General features: G+C 37.1%; 2 protein-coding genes across 8 annotated transcripts in view; one reads left to right on the top strand and one right to left on the bottom strand.

Annotated features, from left to right (window-relative positions):
• LOC139629902 (MAM and LDL-receptor class A domain-containing protein 1) overlaps nucleotides 1-27,057 on the bottom strand; it is a 115,584-nt gene that overhangs the window by 22,319 nt on the left and 66,208 nt on the right. For 3 of the 7 annotated variants that reach the window (XM_071492865.1, XM_071492868.1, XM_071492867.1), the window contains 4 exons: nucleotides 1,995-2,123; nucleotides 1,250-1,378; nucleotides 991-1,087; nucleotides 659-818 (listed from right to left, as the gene is read on the bottom strand). In XM_071492865.1, the coding sequence (XP_071348966.1) occupies nucleotides 659-818; nucleotides 991-1,087; nucleotides 1,250-1,378; nucleotides 1,995-2,088 (480 nt within the window). In that variant the 5' untranslated portion in view covers nucleotides 2,089-2,123. Of the gene's footprint in view, nucleotides 1-658; nucleotides 819-990; nucleotides 1,088-1,249; nucleotides 1,385-1,994; nucleotides 2,124-2,452; nucleotides 5,285-10,747; nucleotides 10,839-27,057 lie in introns of those variants that run through there. The other 4 variants (XM_071492866.1, XM_071492864.1, XM_071492869.1 and 1 more) reach the window with 4 other exon arrangements.
• On the top strand, nucleotides 5,402-23,238 carry LOC139629906 (macrophage mannose receptor 1-like). The gene is made up of 31 exons (XM_071492873.1): nucleotides 5,402-5,600; nucleotides 6,342-6,698; nucleotides 7,078-7,248; nucleotides 7,530-7,685; nucleotides 8,827-8,937; nucleotides 10,135-10,272; nucleotides 10,387-10,563; nucleotides 11,062-11,216; nucleotides 11,801-11,914; nucleotides 12,236-12,351; nucleotides 12,462-12,610; nucleotides 12,698-12,897; nucleotides 14,055-14,170; nucleotides 14,483-14,555; nucleotides 14,665-14,818; nucleotides 15,384-15,422; nucleotides 16,052-16,215; nucleotides 16,336-16,397; nucleotides 17,288-17,388; nucleotides 17,533-17,675; nucleotides 18,394-18,499; nucleotides 18,686-18,813; nucleotides 18,996-19,040; nucleotides 19,162-19,264; nucleotides 19,591-19,823; nucleotides 20,010-20,175; nucleotides 21,026-21,190; nucleotides 21,311-21,427; nucleotides 21,798-21,953; nucleotides 22,389-22,418; nucleotides 22,592-23,238. The coding sequence occupies exons 1-31, from the start codon at nucleotides 5,498-5,500 to the stop codon at nucleotides 22,837-22,839; spliced, it is 4,296 nt and encodes a 1,431-aa protein (XP_071348974.1). The 5' UTR covers nucleotides 5,402-5,497; the 3' UTR covers nucleotides 22,840-23,238.

The raw sequence follows: 27,057 nt of genomic DNA, 5'->3' as shown, positions 1-27,057 counted from the left end.
TTGTGCGTCTGTTAGTTTGTGGCAACACAAATCTATTGAGAAATATGTTACATTGCAGTTACATCACATCTATGTGGCAGATGCTTCTGTCCAACACAAGTTACACTTAGTGCTTTCAAACCATGTAGAAGTAAAGGTTCCCAAGTCTGTGTCAGTGTCTGTTGTTTAAACAAATGAAGAAGAACATGTTCGCCGCTATCAGAGATCTGTTTTATTTCAGAAAATGAGACAAAAGCATGTGTTGGTATGCTTTGTTGAGATTTAGTGCGAAAAGGTGTTTTTTTTTTTGGCTGCAGCAGAAGATGGGCACTGACTCTGCTGGCCTGACGTCAGTGGAGAGCTCATTCCACCAATGATCTGGGCGAACATAATATCAAGTAAAAATATAAACTCTTAATTGCTTTATTGATCCTGTAAGGGGAAATGAGGTGTTATAGAAGCACATGAAATCAGATAAAGATGCAATAAAATTTTGAGGTACAATAAAAATTAAGAAACAAACAAATAAATAAATAAATGGAAGAGAGCTACACCACAAATCTAAATTAAATAAACAAAAAAGTATTAAAGATGTTAAAAAAATCTAACCCGACTTCTTAAATATTTTAGATCACTATGTCTGTGTACAGCCTAAAGGCATGCAGGATATTTTACTAACCTTGTATCCTCCTGGCTGATTACCAATGAAGACTGAGGCATTCTCCCAGCTGTCTGTCTTACTATTCTCCAGCAAGTCTTTGGCAACGGTGCCTCTGAGCATTTTTACTTTGAGGCGTACGGATGATGACGACTGGTTAGCATAAATATGGTACCAGAAACTGAAACACATTAACAGTCCAATGACAAATACAGCCGACAGCTGTCAAAGAGTATATGACAACTTCAAGTCAGATTGTAGTAAAATCACTGATATGCACTGTGAGTCAGACACATAAGCTAAAGTGTCTAACTGTAAAATACATAAATTAAAAAAAAGATTCTTCTGGGTACCTCATCTGGCATCCCATAGCTGCCGTCTTGTCAACAGAATACTCCAAAATAGCCGATGAGTAAGAAGTGCTATTTAAATGTATGTGCATGACATGTCCTGTATACAGCAGAAAAATATCCAACAATATCAACAAAGGGTAGATTTTGTGAATGAATAAAACACTTCTGTCACTGATTTAAAACACCACTGCATCTGTTTAAACTGAATAAAGAACAAAGTAATGGCACAATTAATTAATGACAGGACGTTAATAATTACCCCAAGAGGTTCCTGTAGTATGGTCGTTTCCAGGTATTAAGGTTATGTTTGCCATCTGCCGTCTCCAGCGCTTGGAGGAAGGACTGGTGTCATTCCAACCACAGGTGTGATGCTCAAAGTCACATGACCCTTAAAGAGGAGAGGGGCAGCAGAGAGAGCAAAAAGAATAAAAATAGTAAATAAAAGTGAAAACATCTTATTTATGTCTATAGAACATGCAATGCTTTTTTGGAGGAAAATTGAAATGGTGAATTTTTTATATTTTAAGTGATTTATAGGCATTCATAAACATAGACTTTAAAGGAAAAACACACAAAATGAGTAAGTATTTGTGTGAAGAAATAGTGACATAATATTTTTCACAACTGGGCATTGTTCCGTTATAATATTTTAAGTGACTATGATTAAAGATTTATACATTTTTATGAGTGGATGTGTCATTTTGCATCTACTTTGGGTTCCTTGCAGGTTTATAATTTGACAAAATGATGAGTCAGACTTTTGAGTTTATCCTGCAAAAAAGGATGGTAAGGATGGTTTGCATTTCAGTTAAAGATGCTACAAAAAAAAAAAAAAAAAAAAAAAAAAAAGCGAATGCACAGAGAATTAGCAAAAATTACTTAAAATCTACTTAGACTCCAGACAGTGGTACTCTAAACAAAAAGACCTGATGTTTTTTGGTGACACTTAGGAAAAGTCAAAATTAATAACTCATTTGAAAATATTTGAAGAAAAGCCAGCATACCACAAAACTCCTCGTCAGAGCCATCTATACAATCCTCCTTAAAATCACAGACGAGTTGAGCAGGAAGACATTCTCCAGATTTGCAGGGGAACATCCCATCAGGACAAGAGGACACAATGACCAACAACACTGTAAGAGTTACATTACAAAGAGATTAAAAGAAGAGAACTTGGGGAAGAAATGTGACCATACCTTTCAATTGCACTATCATAATCTTTCTTCTTTAATTGTTAAAACATATCAATGCTGTCAGCACACCACAGCATGTAAATTCCATAATTATATCCACATTTTTCAACCACTATAGACATTTCACAACTTGTCAGTGTTTGGTTTATGAGTGACAACACCAGTGTCTCCTCCTTACTTGATCAGTATGCTTGTAAAAAAAAAAAAAGACCTTTAAGATGAAAAGTGATACAGAAATGTGTATGACATTAAGTTCTGAAGACCCTTACCTGACAAAACAAACAATTGCTTCATATCTGAAGAAAGTTGACACATGGCCAGAAATCCAAAGAGAAGGCAAAATTAAAGCATGACTGCTACCCCAGCTAACCCTCTGATGAACAGTTTGTGCCTGAATTATTGGAGTGCAACTGCTATTACAACAATTGAACTAAGGCTGTGAACCCTTATCGGTAAACCCCAGCTTAAAGTCCAGGGTGTAAACTGCATTACATTTCCGTTGCTTGTCTTTATGGTTCTCTGTGCATGTCCCACTTGCTTTACTTGAGCAAAGCAGAGCTTTAGATTACGAGAACAGCCTAATGTCATAAATGTTCCATGTGATAGTATAGATCCAGAATTTTATGGTCTCCTGTTGTGCATACGAGCATTTATATAAACTGTGATGTGATGGTAAATGTTAATATGGATAAACTAAAATGAAATGAGGATATGGTATGGAGAATCGTTAAAATGGTAAAATCAAACATATACCAGTTACTGTAATGTATTCAACTGTGGTGGAAGGTGGAAAAGTTCTCATTTCTGCAGTAAAATCTAATTTGGTTTTTTTCTCCCAGTGAATCTCAGTATATGTTGTAAATGCCAAGTTTTACTGCAGCTTATCTAACTTTCCAATGGGGAGGCCAAAATAAAAGGCAAACTAGATACTCCATGTTCAAATTTCAGTGTGTGAGGCCAACAATAATAATCTTAACTCTGATAATCAGCTGTCGAACAGCCCTGGGTAGTACAGTAGCTCACTGAGGACTTCTAGCCTTGAGCCAAAAGCATTAAACCTTTATGTACACACATTAGCTGTTCAAGTTAAAGAGCTTGGAAATACTATGTGTGTTGTTGTATGTTGGTTAAATGTGCAATGAAACACACAACTAACAGCAAAGGCTGCTACTTTCCTCTTCCATCCAATAACCATTCCTTTCCTCCACCTGTCTTCTTGAGGGGGTGTAAACTGACTTGTGTCAAAGGTGTCAGCTCTGTTAGTTGTGCGCCTGGCCTATAAAACTGGAAATGATAGTGTTCAGTGACAGAATGCTATCATCAAAATGCCTGAACAAAGGTTCATGTGTTTTCGGGAAATCATGAACCAAGAGCAGAATCAGTGACCTGTGACAACCAAGTTAACACGTACGCATGCACGCATGCACGCACGCACACACACACACACACAGAGCAGCTGCGCTCCAGTCAGCCATCCTGACATGTTGCTAGTTATGTAATGGGGAGGGCTGGGAAGCCTACCTCAATGGAGTGCAAGCAGGAGGGAGGCAACAGTGACGCTGACTCTCTATCGGCTGATAAGCAAACAGCAGGTGGTAGAGATGCTCTGGTAAACTTTAATCTTTTCATAGCTTTCAAGTGTTGAAAGACACATTACCGAGGCGGGGGTGATATTTTTGTTTACTTGCCACACAAAGTGACATGTGCCATTTTCTGTACCTAGTGGATACCACACCCAGCTACGAAATGGTGCTATGCAGATGATTTTCTGACCACTCTGGTCTTAATTCCTCCACCAAAACTTTCTCATCTCGTGCTCCTACCTTTATGACGACCAGAACAAAACTCCTTGGCCACTAAGTCTGTCGTTATCAAGCCGAATGTGAAACTTGAGCCTCGAGCTGAGTTGTGACAAATTGAGAGCTTTTTAAATTGCAGTTTCTCTCCTTAGTTCATTACAAATTTGGGCCTTATTAACCATTAGTGTTGTTTTTGTTTGGAGGAAAGGAGCAATGTTATTTTGTATTGTTCAGTCTTCAATTTGAGCTTGAATTTGGGTTGATATTTGCTCTACTAATCCATTGCGCATTGTGGTTTTCACATGTCCATTTGTCGGAGATTAGGCTTTGACATGAAGCTCCAGTGGTGATGTATATATATATATATATATATATATATATTTATTATCACCACTAGACCAGATTGAGAGTGACCTTTAATATGTTTGGAGATAAGGCATTTGCATCAATGATTTACAACAACCAAACTGCATCAGTATAAACCTACAACAGTGTACAAAAGCGTACTAGTCCCATTTGCCCTACTAAAGAGTCTCAAATGTTAATATTTCAGCACAGCTGCACCAAAAAGGAGAATAACTAAAGAGGAAGTGAGAATACAAAATGCTATGATAGATGTTAAGGAAGAGTTGGAGAACAAACCTCAACATCTGAATGCCTCTCCCCCAAAACAGGATACTGTGTTGCTACACTCAGGATGCACAAAATGTTCTCTTCAGCAACAATGCAATATGACTCTGGTCTAATAACCTCACAAGTAATTTGTGTGTCCTTATACCTATCACAGAATGTTTTTAGTACATAGGCTTCCTGTGAATTAATGACTTCTAGCCTCTTTTAGTAGGTTATCCACAATGGCACATTTCCAGTGTCGTATCACAGTTTGGTTCGTGTATGTGTATGTTTAGTTTAGTGCTCTATATGAACTCACAAAGGGTATACGACAAAATAATAATACACACTTTGAAGGAAATTATTAAGAAAAACTGCAAAACATATCTGAAGAAAATCAGCCCATGCTTGCTGGAAACCCTTATTGCTGACTTCTTACTAAGTGGTTACTCACATTTTTAAAGTGGAAGCCGCTGAGTGCGCAAATCCTCCATGTGTTTGTGTGTTTGTAGTACTTTTTTCACACCAGTGGCAGTTTTTCAGGAATGTGAATCAGAGCCTGAGAGGATGGATGCTGGTCTGGACCACTGAATCTGATGAGTCATACTTAGAATGAATCTTTTTTTTTTTTTTTCCCCCACGATAGGAAGTGAATGGGGCCATTTTTTGCCCTCTCTGGAGTGTGACATCCGTGCGAGCAAAAAAGTGTGTGTATGTTGTCCATACTTCCCTCCCAACCCCCCACCCTCTTTTTACCAGTAGCAAAATGCTGAAATGTGCCAATCTGAAACATGACACTTACTCAATGAAAAGGAAAAAAAAAAAGTGATAGTGTCAGTGCTATTAAGATCCCCTCCTTTTCATGGTCATGCTCATAAGTCCTGTGCTTGCAATGCATGGACAATGTCTGCTGCTGTGAGACTTATCAGAAGAATGCAGACCCCAAGGATAACTCTAGCAGTCTTTGTGCTCTTCATCCTACCATTGCGATGTTCAACAGCAAATGGTACAGTATGAACTAAAGCTTTCTTATGTAGCACATTCTGTTGATAAGGCCTTTCCAGATTTGTACTGTGGAAGTCTGGGAGCTGTCAGTATGTCTTGGTGCTGATGTAAGGTTCAATAATCCGAATTTGTTTTACTGCACATTTGTTGTACTGGAATAGATGCAAATTCAAATTCTGACATTCACTTTGCCACAGGAGGGTTTTCAGAATTACTACCAACACTGATTATGTAAACTGTATGATATAAAATGGCAAATGATGACAACAAATTGCTATCTTGCTCTTGTCCATCTTCAAAAATTATTCTAAAAAAGAGCAAATCTGGGCTAAACAATGAACTGACGCAACTGCAGCAACAGACTGTATGGCTATTTCAAGGATGCTGCGAATGCAGCTCTAGTCTGTCAAAGTTGAACAGGAAATGTGTTTTGAACAGAGAAGCTCAAGTAGAAAACAACAAAGATCAGTGAAATATCTTATCTTCCAAAAGTGGAAGTCTGCAATAAAAATAAACAAAACATTTTTATTTTTCTGTTGTCAGTAACTGTAATTTGGGAAAAATATTTGATAAAAAGATTTTAAAAATCCTGAAAAAGAAGGACTTATAGACAGAACATGAAACTATTTTTGGTGCAAAGTAAGTTTGTAATATATGTGGTGAATAGACCTGCATGTCTTAATATAATTGTGTGGAACGCAATTTGAACTGATTTTTTATTTTATTTTACATTTCTCTGCAGATGCCCCATTCTCACTCACTAACAAGGCCACTGGTCACTGTTTGCTGAAAAAATTTAACCGCTGCCTTGACATGCGCTGGACGACTGGGGACCGGCTTTATTCTGTCACAACCAAAAAGTGCTTGGGAGCGCAGGGCCAAAGTGTGGGGAGTGAAGTGAGCCTCTACGACTGTGACGATAAATCTGACCTCCAAAAGTGGAAATGCACCAATGGAACACTGCTCGCCCTGAATGGCTCAGCGCTCTACATTGAAGTCAAGGCTGATGAATCAATTGCTCTCTCCAAAACCGCTGGGCCAAATAACCACCTCACAATCACAGGAACAAACAGTGGTGCCTGCACAAGAACACACAGAGGTACAGTATGAAAACTTTGGAGGGCACCAGATGTGTAGTCATAAGACTGAAAAACACTCACCTTCTAAATTGGCTCACATGATTTTGTTTGGCTGCAACAGGTCAGCTAGTGATGGAGAGATTCATACCTGACTACACTTGATATCCACAGGGACTTATCAAATAACTAAACATAAAACTTACTGATTCTAAAATGACAGTATCAAGCAGAATGATGCATCAAGCTCCTTGTCATTAGATTTTGGTTTTGCATACCTGGAGTATATCAATAGAGAAGAGAGGAGAGAACAAATGATTTAGGTTTGCCATGGAATTTATATGTGACAGTTCAATTTTTTAGGAGACATAATTTGATTGAACCTTTTTTTTTCCTTTTCAGAACTTTATACCATCGAAGGAAATGCATTTGGTAAGATCTGCATGTTTCCCTTCCTGTACAAAGACCGGTGGTTTGGAGACTGCACTACGTTTGACTCCTCACACAAGCGTCTTTGGTGTGCAATAGAAACGAAATATGAACGTGAACAGTGGGGATACTGCCCGACTACTTGTGAGTACTACATCTTGGATTTAAATCTCACTACAGTGAGTAGGCAGGAAATGAATCTTGTACATGTCAGCACTATATGCATCTTCAGACAGTTTACTCTGGTTTCAGGGCACACATTATATTAGATTAGAAGTTGTTCTGATCAGAGGCCTAGCACTAGTTTAATCAACATGTTATATGTACGCAAAACACACAGTTTTGCATACAATTTGCAGCACAATTTTAGGTTACAGTAATGAATTAAAAAGTTTGACTTCCATATTTCTGTATCAATTAAACAGCCAGAGATCACTGGGCGAAAAACCTTGTAACAGGAGCGTATTACCAGCTCAACACGCAGTCACTTCTGACTTGGCCTCAGGCTGAGGCCAGTTGCAAACAGCAGGGTGCCACACTGGTCAGTATCACTGATCCCAATGAGCAGGCTTATATCTCAGGTAAGGTGCCACCTGGTGGAATTTTGAATACACATATTATTAAGAACTGCATATATCAATGTGGGTGCAGTAGATCAAGAGACTGCAAGGAGAACTTTTTCTGATATAAAATGAAATGTCTTGTCAATTTCCCTTAAAGTCCCTTAAATTATCATCAGATTGTGTAAGACATACTTTTCATAATACGTGATCATACACATGTATGTGCGTCATTGATACGATTAGAAAAATTATTACATGTATCAAAAAATGTTTTGATAAACTGCTGTTTAATGAATCCACTCTGACAAAGAAAAAACAGGCCTAAGGTGTAGTCTAAAGTATATTTTCATTAAAATACTTTGTGAACATTGAGGGAAAAAAAGGTTAAAACACAGGGTTCTGCACTGACACAGATTATGTCTCTTGATTCCTAAAAAAAATGAATTTAGTTAATAATAATATTCTATAAGTGGATAAAAGAGACAAAGGTTGTAAGCCTGTTTTATTAATAAAACAGGAGATCATAGATGAAATGACCAACAGTTACGTTTTGCAACCTTTAATGTCAACTCATTTGATAAAGCTATTATTTACTGCATGAACTTTCAAGGACTCATGCAAACCTTTAAGACAGCAGCTATTTCATGCAAAAGTTCCAGAACCTCACAGTAAGATCACACTAGTGTTTCCCCAAAGAGTCCGTGGATCACTGTGACACTGTGAGCACAGAGAACAAACTATCCTAATCCAATTTGTTCACGAGTGTACTTTGGTTGCAAATCTGAAGGTCTCATTGGACCAGTCACCTTCAATTTCTTTAGCATCACTTTCTCAAGAATTATTAGATGCACTGATAAATGTTCAGTTTATTTTGATCAACTACAAAAGATTTGAAGCCTGATATTCATGAGTGACATGATTCAATTTGATTGCATTGTTGTGATTTTTGTCTGTATAATACACTGCTTCCCTTGTGTCTTTTGTGTCTTGATTCACTTCATTTATGTCTATGTGACTGTGATTTCTGGTTTTTTGCAGATTTTTTTTTTTATTAAGCAACAAAAAAAGGAACAGTGTGAAAAAGAGGAACAAGTTCTTTACTCTGTCTTTTTCTCTTTTTTTGTCCCTCTCAACCACACAAACACACATAAACATGCAGCACTATTAGGAGCAGGGAAGTTTAAACTTTGGATTGGGGTGGTTCTGGACCCAGAACATGGCTGGCAGTGGTCCAATGGGAAGCCTTTCCGTTATCTGAGATGGAGTGCTGGTAAGTCATCACTCCAGTAAAAAGATGTAAAATGCTCTGCTGGAGTTCCCTTAAGCAATAACCCTCTGAGATACACAGATGTCTAAGTAAAGGATAATTATTCTGTTAAGCAAATCCCAGATGCGAGCTGTGTGTAACTTCTCCCTGTAACTTGTCTTCAAGAGTGGTAATTCATGTAACAACAAGACCTCATTTAGTCTTTCCCTGAGGAAGGGAAAATTCAAAATAATTTGTCTTGCCTATTTCTCAGAGACATAATTGAGCTCAATTTAACATCAATATAAGATTTTGACCATTTTTTTGTATTTCTTAATTTCAACTCCTAAAGAACTTAAGATTCTTTTTTCTCCCACTGCTCTAATCTTTACTTGTCTGAAATAATCAGCTCTTAAGACAACAGTAAGATCCTAAAGAAAACTTGACTGGCTTATTAATGAGCCTGCACAACACCTGAACTTGTGATTGTGATCATATGAAGGCCTATAAGCACAGCATAGAAGCTCCTGCTTTTCATGTGTTTCTCCTGTTATTCTCAAACTGGACTGAGAATTGATGTCTTAGATCTTGGTCTCTTCTTTTGCTCCTTAAGAGCAAAAAATTTTCCTCTGGGTTGCTGGTGCTACCGAACAGGAACAGTGACTGAAGCACTAAAGCACTAAAAAAATACATGTATTAAACATTAAAGCTGCTAAAAGCAATGTTATTTATATTAACAATGGATCACATGACTACTTGTATGAGAAAGGGGTCACGTATAATCTTTAACCCATAATCTGCAGCTCCTCTCAGCTCTTTGAAGCGTTATAGTGTCTTTCAGCTTGTTGTTTTGATTTTACTGCCTGAAACTTTATTGTTTGAGATCACCGGCATAATTCTCATCAGTGTCATTTCCAGACATAGGAAGCTGATTCCAGAAAAATAGCAAAGACTAGATTGAATTACATGAAATGTCATATCTTGTGATATCAAGTGATTTCAGATACAAGAAAACAAGGTTGTTCTTGTTAATATCTAGTTAAATGATAGTAGAGAGTAGTAATGGTGCACTTTATTGATATCTAAAATTAGGATTTTGTGATTGTACATCATTGGAACATGCAAAGGACATGCAATGCAAGGGCACTATGTATATGCACTTGTAAAAAATGAATCTCAAATTTAATGTTGAGGTTTGATTTTTTATTTTTTTATTTTAAGGACACCCACTTCCTAATCCGGGACACAACTGCGCTCTTCTTAACTCTGCTGGGCAGCACACTTGGCAAAGTTCATCCTGCGTGAAGAAACTGGGCTACATCTGCTACAGTGAAGGGGCCCCGCCAGCTCCACCACAAAGTACAGAAAAATATTCTACCCTGATCTGGCTTCTGTAACGTTTCCTTATCTGACACACTAACTGTATGATATCAGTCATTCAGTCACTCACAGCTTTGTTCTTTTCATCATCAGTTGAGCAAGGATTTTGTTCAAGTCCATGGATTCCCTACAATGGTCACTGCTTCCACCTTCAGCGTACCGCTCAAACATGGACAAATGCTCAGAAAGAGTGTCGCAAAGAACATGGGGACCTGGTGAGCATTCGCAATGTGGAGGAGCAAAGCTTTGTCATCTCTCAACTTGGATACGGTAAGTGATTGGGCCATAAATGAAGACAGTCCTATATTCACAAACAGCTGAAACTGTGGTAGTCTGTTTTTTGTTGTAGAGTGATTTTAAAACTTTTCTTTGCATTCAATATGAGATTTCAGCAAGTCCTTAACCTTAAACACTATACCTTGTGTTCAACATGACTTTAAGTCTAAGTACTCACCTATACTGTAGAAAACCCTATATCAGGATGAGTTGGCATGTTTTCACCTCCAGTTTGCTGTGTGTCTCATTTCTGAATCTGTTAAGGTGGCCTACAGAAGAAAATAAGATCTTTTTTAATTCTGTTTAAAACAACCTTAAAATGAACAATTCTAGAGTTGGGATAGGGAACTGAGGATCTCTGCATTTGTCCATGTTTACAAATGAGCAGATGCTACCAATAACTCTATTAATTTCAATGTAAAAAAACATACAACAGTGACATCTCAACCACCATTTCATCTGCGGTATACTCTTCACTGTCTATGTCTGCAGCATCCACTGATGAGCTTTGGATTGGACTGAATGACAAGAAGACAGAGGGGCTGTTTGACTGGAGTGACCACTCTACTGTCAGCTTCACCAGCTGGGAGTATGGGAAACCTGCTGTGTCCACTGATGACCAAGACTGTGTTCTCATCAGGGGGGAGGTAAGGAGCATTATGTGAGCATAGAAAATGCTGCAAGATAATGGTGCATAGAAATCCTTCCTGTATACATAAATGTGAATCTGGACAGGTTATACATGCGGAAAGTGTTCGAAAAAGCCTTGTGCAGCAAATTCTGAAGTGCAGTATCAACCTAGAAAAAAGGGAGAGGGCAAAGCAAAAATCTAAACATTTTTGTTTCTCAATCAAGAAACATTTGTGCAGAGATTTTATCTTGACTTGTGCATAAAAACAAACTAACTACTTTTGCTGTCCCTTTTGATGTTTTATTTCTAAATTGTTGGTTGCCACTACTTGTAAATACCCGGATTCTTATTATGGTCTATGGCTCATTAAATAGAGAGTTAAATGCAGATGGTGGGAAAATCCGAAGGCCAACAAAAATAGTCAGTATTCCAAGAAAAAATATCAGTGGTATCAGCATGCTTCCTCAATGTCCTCATTTTTTTCTCTCTGAATCAGTTTTCACCACAATACAAATAAAATGAAAACATTAATGTGTAAACTATCCATTTAGCAAATCTACAAACACTGTGTGTAAGTGTTTTTTTGTGTTTTTCTTTCAGAATGGGAACTGGGCGGATCGCTTGTGTGATGAAAAACATGGCTTTATATGTATGAAGCAGAGTGAAACTGAACGCACTGGAGATGAAGTGAACCAGGACGTAGGCTGCAAAGTAGTGAGTAAAGTTTACATGTACTCTATGAAAAAAGTATCTGGCTTTCATGAGCCTCTAGTAACTCAGTGTGTGTGATTAAAACTTAAAATTAGACTTGAAAAATTAACTGCTACATTCACTTTGAAGTCATCTCTCTAATATTGAGCCACACTCTGTTGATTTTTTATATAAAGCACATAAATGAAAAAAACAATAATGATACAATTTTACTTTTTGTTTAAAAATATTCATTGGTGCAGACAAACGTCTTTTACAAAAAAATGGATATTTAGCCTTTTAAAGCATAACTCCTCAGTTTTAATCAGTGCTAATTTTCTACAGGGTTGGAGAAGACATGGCTCCTACTGCTACTTTGTAGGAACTGAGACAAAGACCTTTGATGAAGCTAAAGATGACTGCAAGAGCTCAGATTCCTACTTAGCTGATGTTTCAAATGGGTAAGAAAATTTCATGTTTTTATTATTTGTGTCATCTTTACACTTAAAACTGTCTGTTTCATATAATTAAATCACACAAGAAATATCTAAACTTGCGTGAATACTTCCAGGGTGGACAATGCATTCCTAGTCAGCTTGGTGGGCTTGAGACCAGAGAAGCACTTCTGGCTAGGGCTCTCAAACCAGAAAAACATTGATCAATTTGCGTGGACCAACACAGACTCAGTGAGGTTTACTCACTGGAACACTGGAATGCCAGGTATGGGCAAATATATAATTATATCTTTAGATAGTAGGGATAAACAGAAGTGCCACAACTTATATTTTGACAACCCCCCCCAACAAGGTTACCAACAGGGCTGTGTAGCCATGACAACTGGGATTTTGGCCGGACTCTGGGATCTGCTGCCCTGCACCAATCGGGAGAAATACATCTGCAAACACCTGGCAGAGGGGGCAGTTGTAACCGTTCCACCACCAACTCAAACTCCTCCTAAGTGTGCAGACGGTTGGACTCGAGTGGGAACAAGAAACATCTGCGCTAAGGTACAACCAGAGCTAAGCACAATTAAAACATATTACATACTAATACCAACAAAACAAGAGGCATTTGAACTGGCCACTGTCCTGCCACAATCACCATGACCAGTTAGGGCTACTGCGGGCAATTCAAATAATGCAGGCAGTATCAGATCAACGGTGATGGTTATGGAGGGGTGGGTGTGCTGTGTACACCACTTTACTGCACTAGTATCTCAGTTATTCTGTACTGTGATGGAAAAATGTGTTTGCAACTGTCTACATAATTTATTGCTCTAATAAAGAGACACCATTTAAATCTAAATCTAAGACCTGCACAATATTTTAAATATTGTCTATCATGCAAAAGTAATGCCAATTATGAGATATAATAGCAAAAATGTTTTGAGTGCCTTTTCAGTATAACATAAATATTTCTTACCAGTGTGCTTTGATAACATAATGTTTTTGGTATGGTACACAAAATGTGTTGACAGGAGAGTTGATGCATTTCTGTATGTTAACATGTTTGCCTCCACTTAACACATAAGGATTAATGTGTATCTTAAAGCATTAAAGGATGACAGCTGACATTATCTTACATCTTCATTATTTCAACAAATCCCATGAACAGATCAAAACCAAATATACAAAGTCTTTCAATAGTTTCCGACTTCTTTCGCCTACCTCAGTCTGCTACAAGTCCATTGATTCCTGCTGAAATTTTTTTACAGTGGCTTTAATCGATATTTGCACAGTAACAGTATATCGAATGAGAAAATAATTTGACAATGTGAAATTTTGCTTGTGTTGATGAACATGCAGGGAGTGATCACCTGAATCTGCAGCGTACTGCGTCTTCATTTAGATAAGAGTTTCAGTTCATTGTTTAGCTCTCCCCGCCTGTGGTCACGGTTTTGGTTCACTCTCTCCACTCTCATTTTCAGCTACAGCAGGAAACTGTGTTCAGTGAAAAGCTCTAAAAAACTCCAATGTACACTACCTGACAGACACAGTTAGTGACTATTGACAGCACAGATTTTATTATAATGTTGCTGTATAAATGCTGTAAGTGCACTACACAAAAACAGGCCAAATTTGATTTAAGGAAACCAACTGAAATTCTATTCAAATCATCTCACATCTGGTGTTCTTTAATCCTGCCCACACTTCTTGTTTTCAAGTTTTTTACAGGGCCTCGTTCACAAGAGAAGACCTGGTTTGAGGCCAGGGATTACTGCAGGGCCATCGGAGGAGATCTGCTCAGCATCCACAGCACTAGTGATTCACTCGTGGGACGGTATGAGCTAGTTAAATACAATTTAAATTTAAAGTGGAATGCAACTACACTGAAATCTAAAGCATTAATCTAGTTAATGTCACACATATTTACCCAGCATCTCTTCTTTACAATGGCTTCTTCAGCTCCACCACCTTTGCTGTAGCTCATTGCTCGAGTCTTGTCTTTAGAGGGCAACAACATGCAGAGAGTTAGAAGTTTTAGTTGCTTTATAGAAGAGCAATGAAACAGAGCATTCTCAGATAACAGCATATTTAATGAAAGTAAAATTGGATGATCAAATGAGTTATATCTTCTTTTTTTGTACTGCAGTCATGGAAAAGCCTGGATTGGACTTCATGTTGCTGATCCAAACACTGGTTATGTATGGAGTGATGGATCCCCGGTTAGTTGCATGTTGTGTTGTGATTCAGTCTCTATCTCTCTGTCTCTTTTTAATATGTATACATTTACTATAAAACAATGTCCATTTTGTTTTTTCTTTTCGTTCACAGCTTGACTTCCAGCACTGGGAGGAAGGCGAGCCAAACAATTTTAATAACGCAGAATCTTGTGCTGAATACAAAATGTATAACTGGCATGAACCCGGGTCCTGGAACGATGTGAACTGTGAGAGTTACAATGACTGGCTGTGTCAGATCCGCGCAGGTACAGTTGAGAAAATGTTCGAGCTTCTTCCTTATGTTTAAGATTTTTATTTTTTTTGTTTTAAATTTGAAGACATTTCAGTAAAAAAGGCTACAAATCCTCCATTGCGCACCGAATAATTGTGAACTCCCTCAAATATACAAGAAGTTGAAAGTCAGCACTTTGACCTCTGGTGTGTTTTTTGAAATGTTGAAAAATATTGTAATTCTATTGTACACAAACATATACTTAAAAAACTGAATACATTTTAAAAGGTTTCTTTTAAGGTCAAGTTATCAAAAACTGACTCAGGAGACCAAGATAAGTACTACACATCATATTTAGTAACCATCAATGCAAACTCATGTTACTAATTTTATAAAGAGTTACTACCATGAAAGTACTGAAGGACACAACACACAGTACTATCAACATAAGTAACTCACTGGGTGGTCATGCTACTGTGATGAGTTACATTGTCCCACAGTAAGGGATTAGACACAAAGTACGATGTAGAGAATGGCAGATGTGTTTTCTGTGTTAGCTGTTTTTGGACTGAACCTTACAGCTATTTGTGCCTTTTCAGGAGATACTCCAAAACAGCCTCCAAATGCCACTGCAGTGGGTAAGTTCACATAGTTTAACCACAAACCAACCCAAGGGGATAAAAAAAAAAAAAAAAAGTAAGCATAAGAATTACCACTTTGCGGTTGTATGCCTCCACTAATCAGTCAAGTTGCAGGAAATATGGTCACAGTCTCCCCTTCCTGAGTTACAGTGTTGAATAATAGCCAGAAGTGTCTTTACAGAATATCATGATGTCACAGTGAAGTTGACCTTTGCCCATGTGGATATAAAATGTCTTCACTTCATCATTTTATCCTATCATAATTACTTCTTGAGTTATGAAAAATGTGTTTTGTGAGGTCACAGTGACCTACTTTTGATAACCAATGTCCAATCAGTTCATCTTTGAGTTCAAGCAAATGTTTGTGCCAAATCTGAAGAAATTCCCTCGAGGCATTACTGACATATCATATTTGTGAGAATGGAACAGACAGGCAGACAGACAACATGAAAACATAATGCCTTCAGCCCTGATTGTTGCAGGCATGAGGGCATAAAATATCATTTCTATGTTGTCTAACCTTTTATTAGACAGACACTTAGTAAACTGTAAAATATTTAGTGTAAAAGAAAGGAACGTAAAAGTCTTCAAAACTCAAAATATCAATGTTTCTAAAACCTTTGCAGACTATAATACCACTTCAGATGGATGGATTGTGTGGAAAGGAAATCAGTATTACATAAACAGAATGAACATGCCCATGGAAGATGCTCGTCACTTCTGTCAGAGAAGGCATGGCGACCTGGTATCTATCACCAGTAAAGATGAAAATGTGTTCTTATGGAAACAGGTAGGTATTTTTTTGGTTTTAAAAAACAATACATTCAAATTTGGCACATAGTGTATTTACTTACTAGAAATGAAGGCCTTAAACTTGTGTGTTTTTCTCTCTTTGTGTGTGTCTTTACAGATTTCCAGAAGCTATGGGCACTATTACATAGGTTTGTCAGTGGATCTAGATGGGTCATTTTGGTGAGTATCATTGAATACCATAAAATATAATACAGTTGGTTCTAAGGACAGAGAAAATTTTTGGACTTATTTATTCTTAATGTGACATATTTCCAAGTGAAACTGAATATGTGGACGACTTGTAGTTACAAGACGGATTTCAACCAAATCTTTGAGGTGACTGAATCACTCAAAAGTGGGCATGGCTTAGCGATCACATCATGGAGCTTTAGAGACATGGGGCTGCAGAGGGCTTAGCACACACACAACTCCTTAACTCATTTTGTTAGATCAGGAGGAAGACCATGAAGAAATGAATAAATTACACCACAACAACATTCTCTGGAATGCAATGGCAAGAAACTTAATTCAATCACTGACTCACCTGCTATTCAGCCAACTCTTTTCATTCCTAAACTTCACTAAGACAAGTGACTCTTCAGTTTACCTTTATAAGCTGTTTCTTGATTTTATTTTTTTATTTTTATTGTTTTGCACAATTTGAAATACACATAAAGTGACAAGGAAAACAAATAACACAGTGCAGGGAGAGGCAAAAAAGCTCAGGTGCTTATTTAAAGCCTCCACCTAAGTGATACTGAAAAAATACAGAAGCATTAGAATACAAAATGAGCATACAAGATTACATCCAGATAATGAAAAACTAACAGATTCAAAATATATATAATAAAATTAACATATCTAATTAACATATCTATAACATCTATAGCATATATCATAATGATGATAATATATATATTTTTTAAATCATCTGCCTACATTTATGGTCAGTCCTACAGATTGTTGGCATTTATTATGCAAAATGCCAACAAGATGGATAAAATGGTCAAGAGTCAAGTGATTATTGTTGACATGATTACATAATCCATTGAAACTGTGTGTACTTAAAGGTGGATGGATCGTACTTCAGTAGGACTGCAAAGATGGGATGAAAATCAACCTAATACCGAGGCCTTTGATGAGACTTGTGTTACTATGGCTTATTATATGGGTGAGTAATCTAAAGAGTGCCATCTACTAACAAACTAACGAATGACAAATTTTTACCAATTATCAAAGCAAGATAAGTTGTTCTGGATACGTTTAATATGCTGCTGCTGAAATGTTGTTCATTGCATCTCTGCTGTGCTCACAGGCTTCTGGCGTACTTGTAACTGCGGCCAAGAGCACCAGTCAATTTGTAAACGGGGGTCCTCACCACCTGCCAACACCACTGCAGCCCCCACAGCTGCTCCTAAAGGTGGCTGCCCACTCAAGTGGATGAAATTTGACTCAAAGGTTAGAAATCTCTGCCAGCCTTTTAAGCATTCAGTCATTCTTTACCATGTGGTACTGATCTGATCTACATGTATTTTAAGCACAGTGGCTCTCATTAAAGAAACATTGGAATTGAATGGGTTTGTCCAGACAAAACTATTAAGCAACATCTAATTGAGCATGACACGCCCTGAAGCATGCAAAGGTGTTGCATACATTGGTGTATTACATAAAAAGGCAGACTGGACACATTTAAATGTGAAAACTCTCCATGTATATCTGGCCTGACTGAAAGATTTATCATAGTTACTGAGCTTCACAGAAAAAAAGACATATGTAGGGTTAATTACTGTTTTGTACTATCATCCATAATGATTCTTTAATTATAATTTTGCACCAATACCAAGTTGATGCATATTTGAAAACTAATAATAATAGTACTTCAATAACAGTTGACATATAAGATAAAAGTAAATTAAAATGCAAACCGCGTTATTAAAAGTTTTTATGCAACATTCAAGCATTGCGTGCCAATTGCAGACACAGTCCAGTCCTCTTTCAAATATATGTAGGTGGGTGGCAATGATTCTAGGGATGCAACAAAGACTTAAGAGTCAACGGAGTTTTGTAGACAAAAAAGGCACACAGATGATAGGATCAGGTGGTGTGTAAGCTTAATAAAACAAGAATAATGTTTGGTTGTACAGTGAAAAATCACTACTTTATTTCTCATCAACAGTGTTATAGTATCAATACTGCCCGGAGGACAACTTGGGAAGAAGCAAGGAGACAGTGCATTACCATAGGAGGAAATTTAGTCTCTATTCTCACAAGACGTGTGCAAGGTTTGGTTGGTTTTTCTATGTATCTTTTGTAATGATCATACACATACTTGTGTATAATGTAAATAGAGAGTGGGAGGGTTTATTGTTTCATTTATATTGAATGTCTGAGATCCATAAATAAATGATATCATACCAAAATAAAGAAAAAAAACTAAAATAACTTAATTTCTACTTTAAAATTTTCAGCGTTTTTGATCACCAAAATGGCTGAAGTAGCTTCTACAGACCTGTGGATAGGATTGAACAGTATAAAACAAGATGGATTTTACTGGGCTGATGGAAAACCGAGGCGATATACCAACTGGGGCTATTCTGTAAGTACATATAATATACAACTGTAAATTTCTGGCTTTAAATCCTGTTCTTGCTGACCTCCAGTGGTTTAACTTGTCGTTACACCCCTAGTATTGAGTTAAGCCAACTGGTTAATATAAATTATATCTGAAATATTATTCATGCTAAGATTTTGATTTTAAAAATGTGTTCTGCTCTTTAGAAAAATCAACATCGTCCTGGCACATTTTATCAAAGATGGAATGAGGTAACATTTCCAAGATTTAGTTTAAAGTAGCATACAGCTTCTAATTACTTTTATTAGTTTTAATTTGGAATGTCTTGATGAAAAGATTTGAAATCCTAACAACTCTTCTCTACTTAACCAGGAAGACTGTGTTGTGATGAACAGCAATCCTACTGTTGGCATCGGTAAATGGTTGATTAAGTCTTGCAATGACACCAATGGATTTGTCTGTCTTCGAAACCTTGGTGAGTTCATCCATTTTCTGTTTTGGAAAGCATCTGAGGCTTAAAAATGAATCATGCAATATGTTGTTTAAGTACTGTATGTCTGTAAGTGCAACTGGCATACAGCACCATTCTTCCCAAAAATCAGTGTGTATTTCAATTACAGCCCTTGCATTAGAGTGAGGTCTACAAAACATAGTGTGGGAAATGGTTAGTAGTAAATATGAGACAGATTTTGTAAATCATTAGCTAAACTGTACAAAACTAACCTATAGTTTCTGTGACAATAATTTTGTAATAATTTAAAAAATCCCTCTCTCATTTGATGTTTCTCTTGCTCTCAACAGACTCAAATATCCCGGCTCAACCAGAACCAACTGTTTCTAATGTCTATGTAACTCTTGGAAATGACAGCATCAAGGCTGTGACTCAAAATCTAACCTGGGATGATGCCATGGAAAACTGTAAAGGTAATAAAGGCAGTCTGGCTAGCCTGCGAAATGAATGGACACAGGCCTACGTAGAGCTGCTGGCTATGAATCTCAAGACTCCTCTGTGGATTGGACTGAACAAACAACAGGTACTGTTGCAACTGTCTGCAACCATCTGAAATTAATCTACTGTAGCATGAAAACCCCTAGTTCCAGTGAAGATGATTCACTACTGATCTGACTACTCTGATACAATATTTTAAAACTTAACTTTTGTTAAACAAGGCACATAGATGCTGATGAATTTTAATATTTTGATCCATCCTTGCTTTCAGACCCAGGGTTATTTTAAGTATATTGATGGCTGGCACCTGAACTTCGCCAATTGGGCAGAACGCGAACCTATAAGTGACCAACCTTGTGTGTATGTGGATGTGGATGGAAAATGGAGGACTGCTTTCTGCAATCAGACCATGAACAGTGTTTGTATGCAGTCTACAGGTATGATTGTTAGCAGGCAACATAAACGAATACAGTCCATCAGTCAAACTAAGCATCAACCTCTGTAGGTTTAAGTGATTATACTGTAAAGGCTGAATTATAATAATAATACCCATTTTCTGCACTAACACAATCTGGTGTATGATTTGATTGGTCTTTCTCTACATCTATGCCACATTGGTGTTAACTTGTTAACCTGGCGCTGATCCATGAATGCCATATATAGTATTATTGTTCTGTGTGACTAAAATGACTAATGTTAAGGATTCAGTTCTCATTAATGTCTTTAACAGAATTATGTTGACTGTAAGAACTCACAGGAGAGAAGCTCATTTATCAGGAAAAAAAAAAAACACTCTAGATGGGTGGAGGATTTCTAGTAATAAAAACCAGACTTACTTTGATAGAGTATGGGTGAGTTAAAAAAAAAACAACGCAATAATCAATGAGCATTACAATTGATTATTTGGCTAAAAAGGAGACAATTTCTCTCAAGTCATAAAGGAATACCTAATAAGAAAACCCTTTCATTGGACAGAATCAGTACTGTTTTACTGAATTCAGTGGACATCATTCCATTAGTGTGTTGTCTTTCTTTATACCCACATGTAAGTTAGATTGATTCCAGCAGTCCTCTGTTAAAGACATTTATAAGCACTGAGTATGTGAAAGTGAAGTCAATTCACTGATATACAATACTATATCCCTCATCTATGATCTGGAGCAGAGCTAGTTATGACAATGATCAAGAGTCCCAGTATATCAAAGTTTCAAGTTCACTTCATTGAATGTCACAGAGGGTAATCTTATAATTAGTCATGCCCATCATCACTGTCTCTATCACTCACAGATGTGGCACCAACAGAGTCAACCATCTTCCCAGGAGTTTGCCCCGAAGAGACGAATGTGGAGTATCAACAGAGTTATACCTGGCTGCCATTTAAGGGTCATTGCTATTTGTTTATCACAGAGGAAACTGAATGGCCAAATGCAGCTAGCAACTGTGTACGGCATGGTAAGAGATTGAGAATAATAATAATAATAATAATAATAATATGTGAGTACATGTGAATAAAATAGCACCTAGCAATATTTGCTGAGTAATTATTACATCCAGACTGTTTTTGTTGTTGAGGTGGAATCCTGGCTAGTATTGAAGATCCCTTTGAGCAACAGTTCATCAAAAGCAATGTGGAAATGTTTCAAGACAGCCACAACTCGTTCTGGATCGGCATGTATAAAACTCATAAAGGTATGATCACACTCTTGAAAATGAATCACACTCTTTAAATGAAAAGAAAGAAAAACTGTATTTACGAAGCCAATTTCAACGAAAAAGTTCAGACAAATTGATCACAGAATCAATTTTCATGCTAAAAAAAAAAAAAGAAAGTGAACCAAACCAAACACAGACTTCATTAACTACATTGTAGCTCAAATAAATGATTTTAAAATGCTGAAATGTTTTCATCCTTTTTTTGCTTGTTTACTTTTCTGACACACCACAGGACAACAACAGTGGACACAGGGCAAATTAAAGTTACATAATGACATAAAATGGTAAATAACCATTTTATAGCGAACTATCAATAGTAACACACTGAGTTTCTGTTTTTCCCAAGGGACGTGGATGTGGTTGGATAAAACAGCTGTGGACTACACTAACTGGGCTGAAGATGAGCCTGATTCTGACTTTGGAGCAATCACAAGTGGAGATGGGACCTGGAGATCAGGTCGCAGGTGGCACGACAGGCCATACATCTGTAAAGCACCGAAAGGTAAGACCACCAAGTAGTTAAAATATATGATCTTTACATAAGCACTTCTCACACATGTAGGTTGTTCAATAATCCCCTGCTGTAAGACGGAACCATACGTGAGACCAAGTCCCGTTCAAGGTTTTCCTAAAAAGCTTATAAAATAAATTTTAGTTTTTAGTGGAAATTTACTTTTTATGTATACTGGAGGATTTTGCTATCTGAGCAAAGAGGATATAAGTAATCACATGACACACATCACACATCTAATTTTTTTGTCGTCCCTATTTACATATACATGAGGGGGCAGAATATTAAAAATACATCTCTCAGTACAATGTCGTCCAGTACAACACCATCACTAACTAGTACAACCTTAATGCTGAAATATATTTTAAACACTTAAATAACAGTGTCGACAACAATTGATGATCATTTAATCATTCTCCTCCCCAGTGATCCCCAAAGAATCAGAATCAAGATCTGGTAAGTTACTCCTTTGTATCTACTTAAGTTGTGTGATATTTGAAATATTCAATAGTATAAAAAAAAAAAAAAAATCATGATTATAATTATTGTCATTAATATGATAATTATATCTTAAGTTTAATTTAGTTTTAAATTGTTTGAACTGATCACTGCTTGGTTAATCTGTGCAGAACCACATGGAGGTCAGGATCCTCGCAGTCGTGTCCACACGAGTTTGGTAGTTGTGCTAATCATTGCCATCACATCTTCACTGATAGCCATTGCATTCTACCTTTACAAGAAGTCCCCTCGTCCCTTACCCACCTTTGACAACCCACTCTACTTTGGCAGTGAACGATCTCAGCCCGATGTGGTGGACACCAATAAACTGATTGAGAATGCAGAGGAAGAAAACCCTGAGCCTATTATAACTCTGTGATTTCTAAAGTGGCAGAAAGTAGTGGGAAATACATGATACTGTATCTCAGATTGATGTATTAAACTTTCGTTCATGTTTTTGCTCTAGTTTTTTTTTTTTTTTTTACTATAAACAGTTTATATTCAGTTATTTAACAGTATGTCACTAAGTGTGAGTTTCAATGGAGTTGGCAATGCCTAACCTCATGGAACATAACAATTTAGGCTCTAGGATGTCTCACTGGGAATGATTAGTATCCAATGTTTTTCTTTTTATCTAAATAAAAAGACAAAAAATGTATATAATTGTCATGTTATGCTTATGCCCACTAGATGCTGTTCATTGCTTTTATTCTTGAAATGTGCAAAAATCTCACTGCCTGTCACTGTTAATGAACATTAAACTTGGCACAAAACAATATGTATTTACTGAGTTTTCATTTTATGAAAATGGAATTACTGCTTCATGTGAATATGAAAGATTTTTTTTATGAATTTGTGTAATGTATGAAAACTTGTTTTGTGAGGTCACAGTGACCTTGACCTTTGACGACCAAATTCTAATACATTCATCCTTGAGTCCAAGTGGACGTTTACACCAGATGTATGGAAATTCCCTCCATGCGTTCCTGATATATCACGGTGACAAGAATGGGACAGGGGTGAGGTCACAGTCATCTTGACATTTGACCAACAAAATCGAATCAATTCATCCAAAGTGGCAACCACCGAGGCTGAAAAATGAAGCAACGCGGAAGTGCCAAAAACTGCACTTCTTCGAATGGCCGCTTGAGGCTGGCTCCAAAAGCGAGTCAATCCCCACAAACTCCCATGTTAAAATGTCCAACTTTACAGTAGAAATAAACATGTTTACAACTTGTTACAAAAAAGCTGATAGCTAATTTCCCCCTTCATGACAACTGCACAGGGGGTGAATTTTTACATAACTCACCTGTTTTATGAAGGCTTTAATTGATGGTGTGTCACTTTGAGTGACAGGTGAGTGAGAGTATGTTTGCCACAAATCACAAGGCTCCACAAGTGTCCCACCTCTTTGCCCATTTTTGCATTAGCCGGGAGTTAAGCAGAGTCAGGCATTGGCAAGATGGCGACAGTAGAGCAGCCCCCTCTAAGCTTCAAAACTGCTCTTCAGAAACCTAAGGGTGAGGTCACGGAGGCTACTTCCATCTTTAATTACAATCTATGATTCATCCTTGAGTCCAAGTGAATGTTTGTACCAAATTTGAAGATATACCCTCATTGAACTATCACATTGTGAAGAATGGGACAGACAGACAAACCAAAAACATAATGCCTCTGACCACAGCTGTCACCGGCACAGAAAATAGCACAACAGATCATTTCACTTTCCAGCATTTTTCCTGTTTAACTGTCCTCTTCAAAAATATAGTAGCTGTAGTTGCTGGAACTCATGTACAGTAGATCATGTATGTTTTTTCAAAGTTTATGAAGTTCAAATATGTTTTTATTTTCACAGTCTGGACTAGACTAGACTGAAAAGAGCTTTTATCTATGGACCCAGACTAGCCACAGACCAACTCTACCAACAGAGCAGAGGCTTTGATGTAGACCTTTTTCTTTGGTTAACTCCAGGTTACATGCTTTAGTTAATGCAGAAGCAAACAGCAATAATCAACTCAACTGCATTAAAAGATGAATAACACAGCAATATAAGAGTAACAAATAATCTATTTACAACACCTGATGAGTGTGGTGAGGGAGGATGAAGCAGGCCCCATGAACTTCAAAAAGTAGTTTGAAAGGTAAAAAAAAAAAAAAAAAGAAAAAAAAAAAAGAAAATGCAGTAAAAAAGGTCTTCTGAGTCTAAGTAATCCATGTTTAGCTGCCACATAGAACACAAAACACAGTTGATGTAGTTGCATGAGTAAAAAGGAGGTGTAGAATTGTAAAAAATACATTTTGGGCCACAGTTAAGCTCATATAGTGTAACTTTTCTGTCAGACAAACGTGAGACAGATGACAAAAAAAGAGTGGTGAATCACCTTCTACGTGGGTCACTTTGCAAGTCAGTCACTGGTAGAATACACATGTAAAGTCAGTATTAGAAACAGTCATAGATCAAAAACTCAATAAGTAAATTTGTTACTTGTTACTCCTTGTTACTTTTCTCTGCTTTTTATTTACTCAAGCAAAATGCTCTTCACTGACATTACCAATGGAAAGCAACAACCCTGTTTCCAAGTTGGGACAGTGTGTAAAATGTAAATAAAAACAAATCATATAAACCCATGTGTAATGAAAATAGAACAAAGACACATATCAAATATTGAAAATCTGAAATGTTATTGTTTTATGAAAAATATATGCTCAATTTGAATTGATGCCAGCAAACGTTCAAAAAAAGTTGGGACAAGGGCAACAAAAGACTATGTAATGCTAAAAAAAATCTTATCTCAACAATATCTCACAGCTAATTAGATTAATTGGCAACAGGTCAGTAAGATGATTGGGTATAAAAAGAGTCTCTGTGCATGGGAAATGGGGAGAGATTCACCACTCTGTGAAAGACTACATGGGCAAATAGTGCAGCAATTTAAGAATAATTTTCCTCAATGTAAAATTGCAAAGAATTCGGGAATTTCAGCATCTACAGTTCATAATATCATTAAAAGATTGAGAGAATCCGGAGGGACAAGGCCCGAAAACCAGTATTGGATGACCGTGATCTTTGGGTCCTCAGGCACCACTGCATTAAAAACAGACACAATTCTATAGTGGAAATCACTGCATGGGCTTGGGAACACTTCTGAAAACCACTGTCTGTGAACACAGTTTGTCCCTGCATCCACAAATGCAGGTTGAAACTCCATCATGCAAAAAACCATATCTAAACATCCAGAAATGTTGTTCAAATTGTTTTTGGAAATCATGGACCCTGCGTCCTCAGAGCTAAAGAAGACTACGAACATCCAGCCTGATATCAGCGCACAGTTCAAAAGCCAGCATCCGTGATGGCATGGGGGTGCATTAGTGCCCATGAAAACATTTGGTGCATCATGAAATGAAAAATATGACAAAGGAGACCCCGAACTGTTGGGGAGTTGAAATCCTACATGAGGCAAGAATGGGACAACATTTCACTTTCAAAACTCCATCAACTGATCTCCTCAGTTCCGAAACATTTAGTGTTGTTAAAAGAAGAGGTGATACAACACAGTGGTAAACTTACCCCTGTCCCAACTTTTTTAAAAAGTGTTGTTGGCATCAAATTGATCATTTATTTTTCATAAAACAATATAATTTCAGCATTTCAACATCTGATATGTTGTCATGATTTGCAAATAATCTTATTCTGTTTTTTATTTACATTTTACACAGTGTCACAACTTTTTTGGGAACGGGGTTATAGTTCCACTTGCAACATTTTCATCGAACATTCTCAGCATAAGAACACAGGTTGTTTCCTATCAGCCAGATGCAGAAGGTATGAACACATCTGTACAATAATGTTACTTCTAACATAGGATACACCACAAGAGATAATGTGGAGCAGTGCATCCATCAGCTCAGGTTGGCTTTGTGAGTCAAGGGCTTTAGTCCTTTGTGTTTGTTTGCCTGGTCTGATTCCCTACTTGTTGTTGACTGTGAACATTGCTTTCACTCTGATAAAGACTATTTTACCGTACCTGTACTGGGTTTACTACTCTAAAGTATAACCATTATATTTTAAGTTTGTATTCTCTACAGGATATGATGCGTGTCCTCAGAAATCTTGATCCAAGAACTGTATTGCATCAAAGTATTTACAGAAACTGGGACTTTGTGTCAGTTATTCAGAAGTTGGAATCCACCCACTGAGACAAAAGAGAAGAACAGATCAGTCAGCATTATGGTGGCTTCCCTTTTGTAAATATTGCACAATTCTTTATCTAAGGAACTACAATTTCAAACTGCCAAATATCTCTCTTCTCTAGAAACCGTCTCAATCATGTTGGCATTGCTAACTGAAAATTGAGTCACTTCTCTTTTTGTCTGTCAGTTCATACAATCAACTGTAGTTTCATTAATACACTCTCCCCATAAAGCCTGATGTTGGGTTGTTTTTTGGGGATAGTGCACAGGTTTAACTTTGTTGTTAATCTCTTTGTTTTAAGAGGCTTTATATCAATATTGCTTTCTCTTCAACTGAGTTATTGTTTGTTATATTTGTATAATTTATGACCCCCACATTGTTAAAGGTCAATTAGTGTCCACAATT

This window comes from Trachinotus anak, unplaced genomic scaffold (assembly GCF_046630095.1).
Source record: "Trachinotus anak isolate AG129_WGS33_773 ecotype Australia unplaced genomic scaffold, CSIRO_AGI_Tana_v1 ptg000012l, whole genome shotgun sequence".
Lineage (NCBI taxonomy): Eukaryota > Metazoa > Chordata > Actinopteri > Carangiformes > Carangidae > Trachinotus > Trachinotus anak.
Note: the sequence above shows the minus strand (reverse complement) of the source record. Positions and strands in the feature narration are given on the sequence as shown.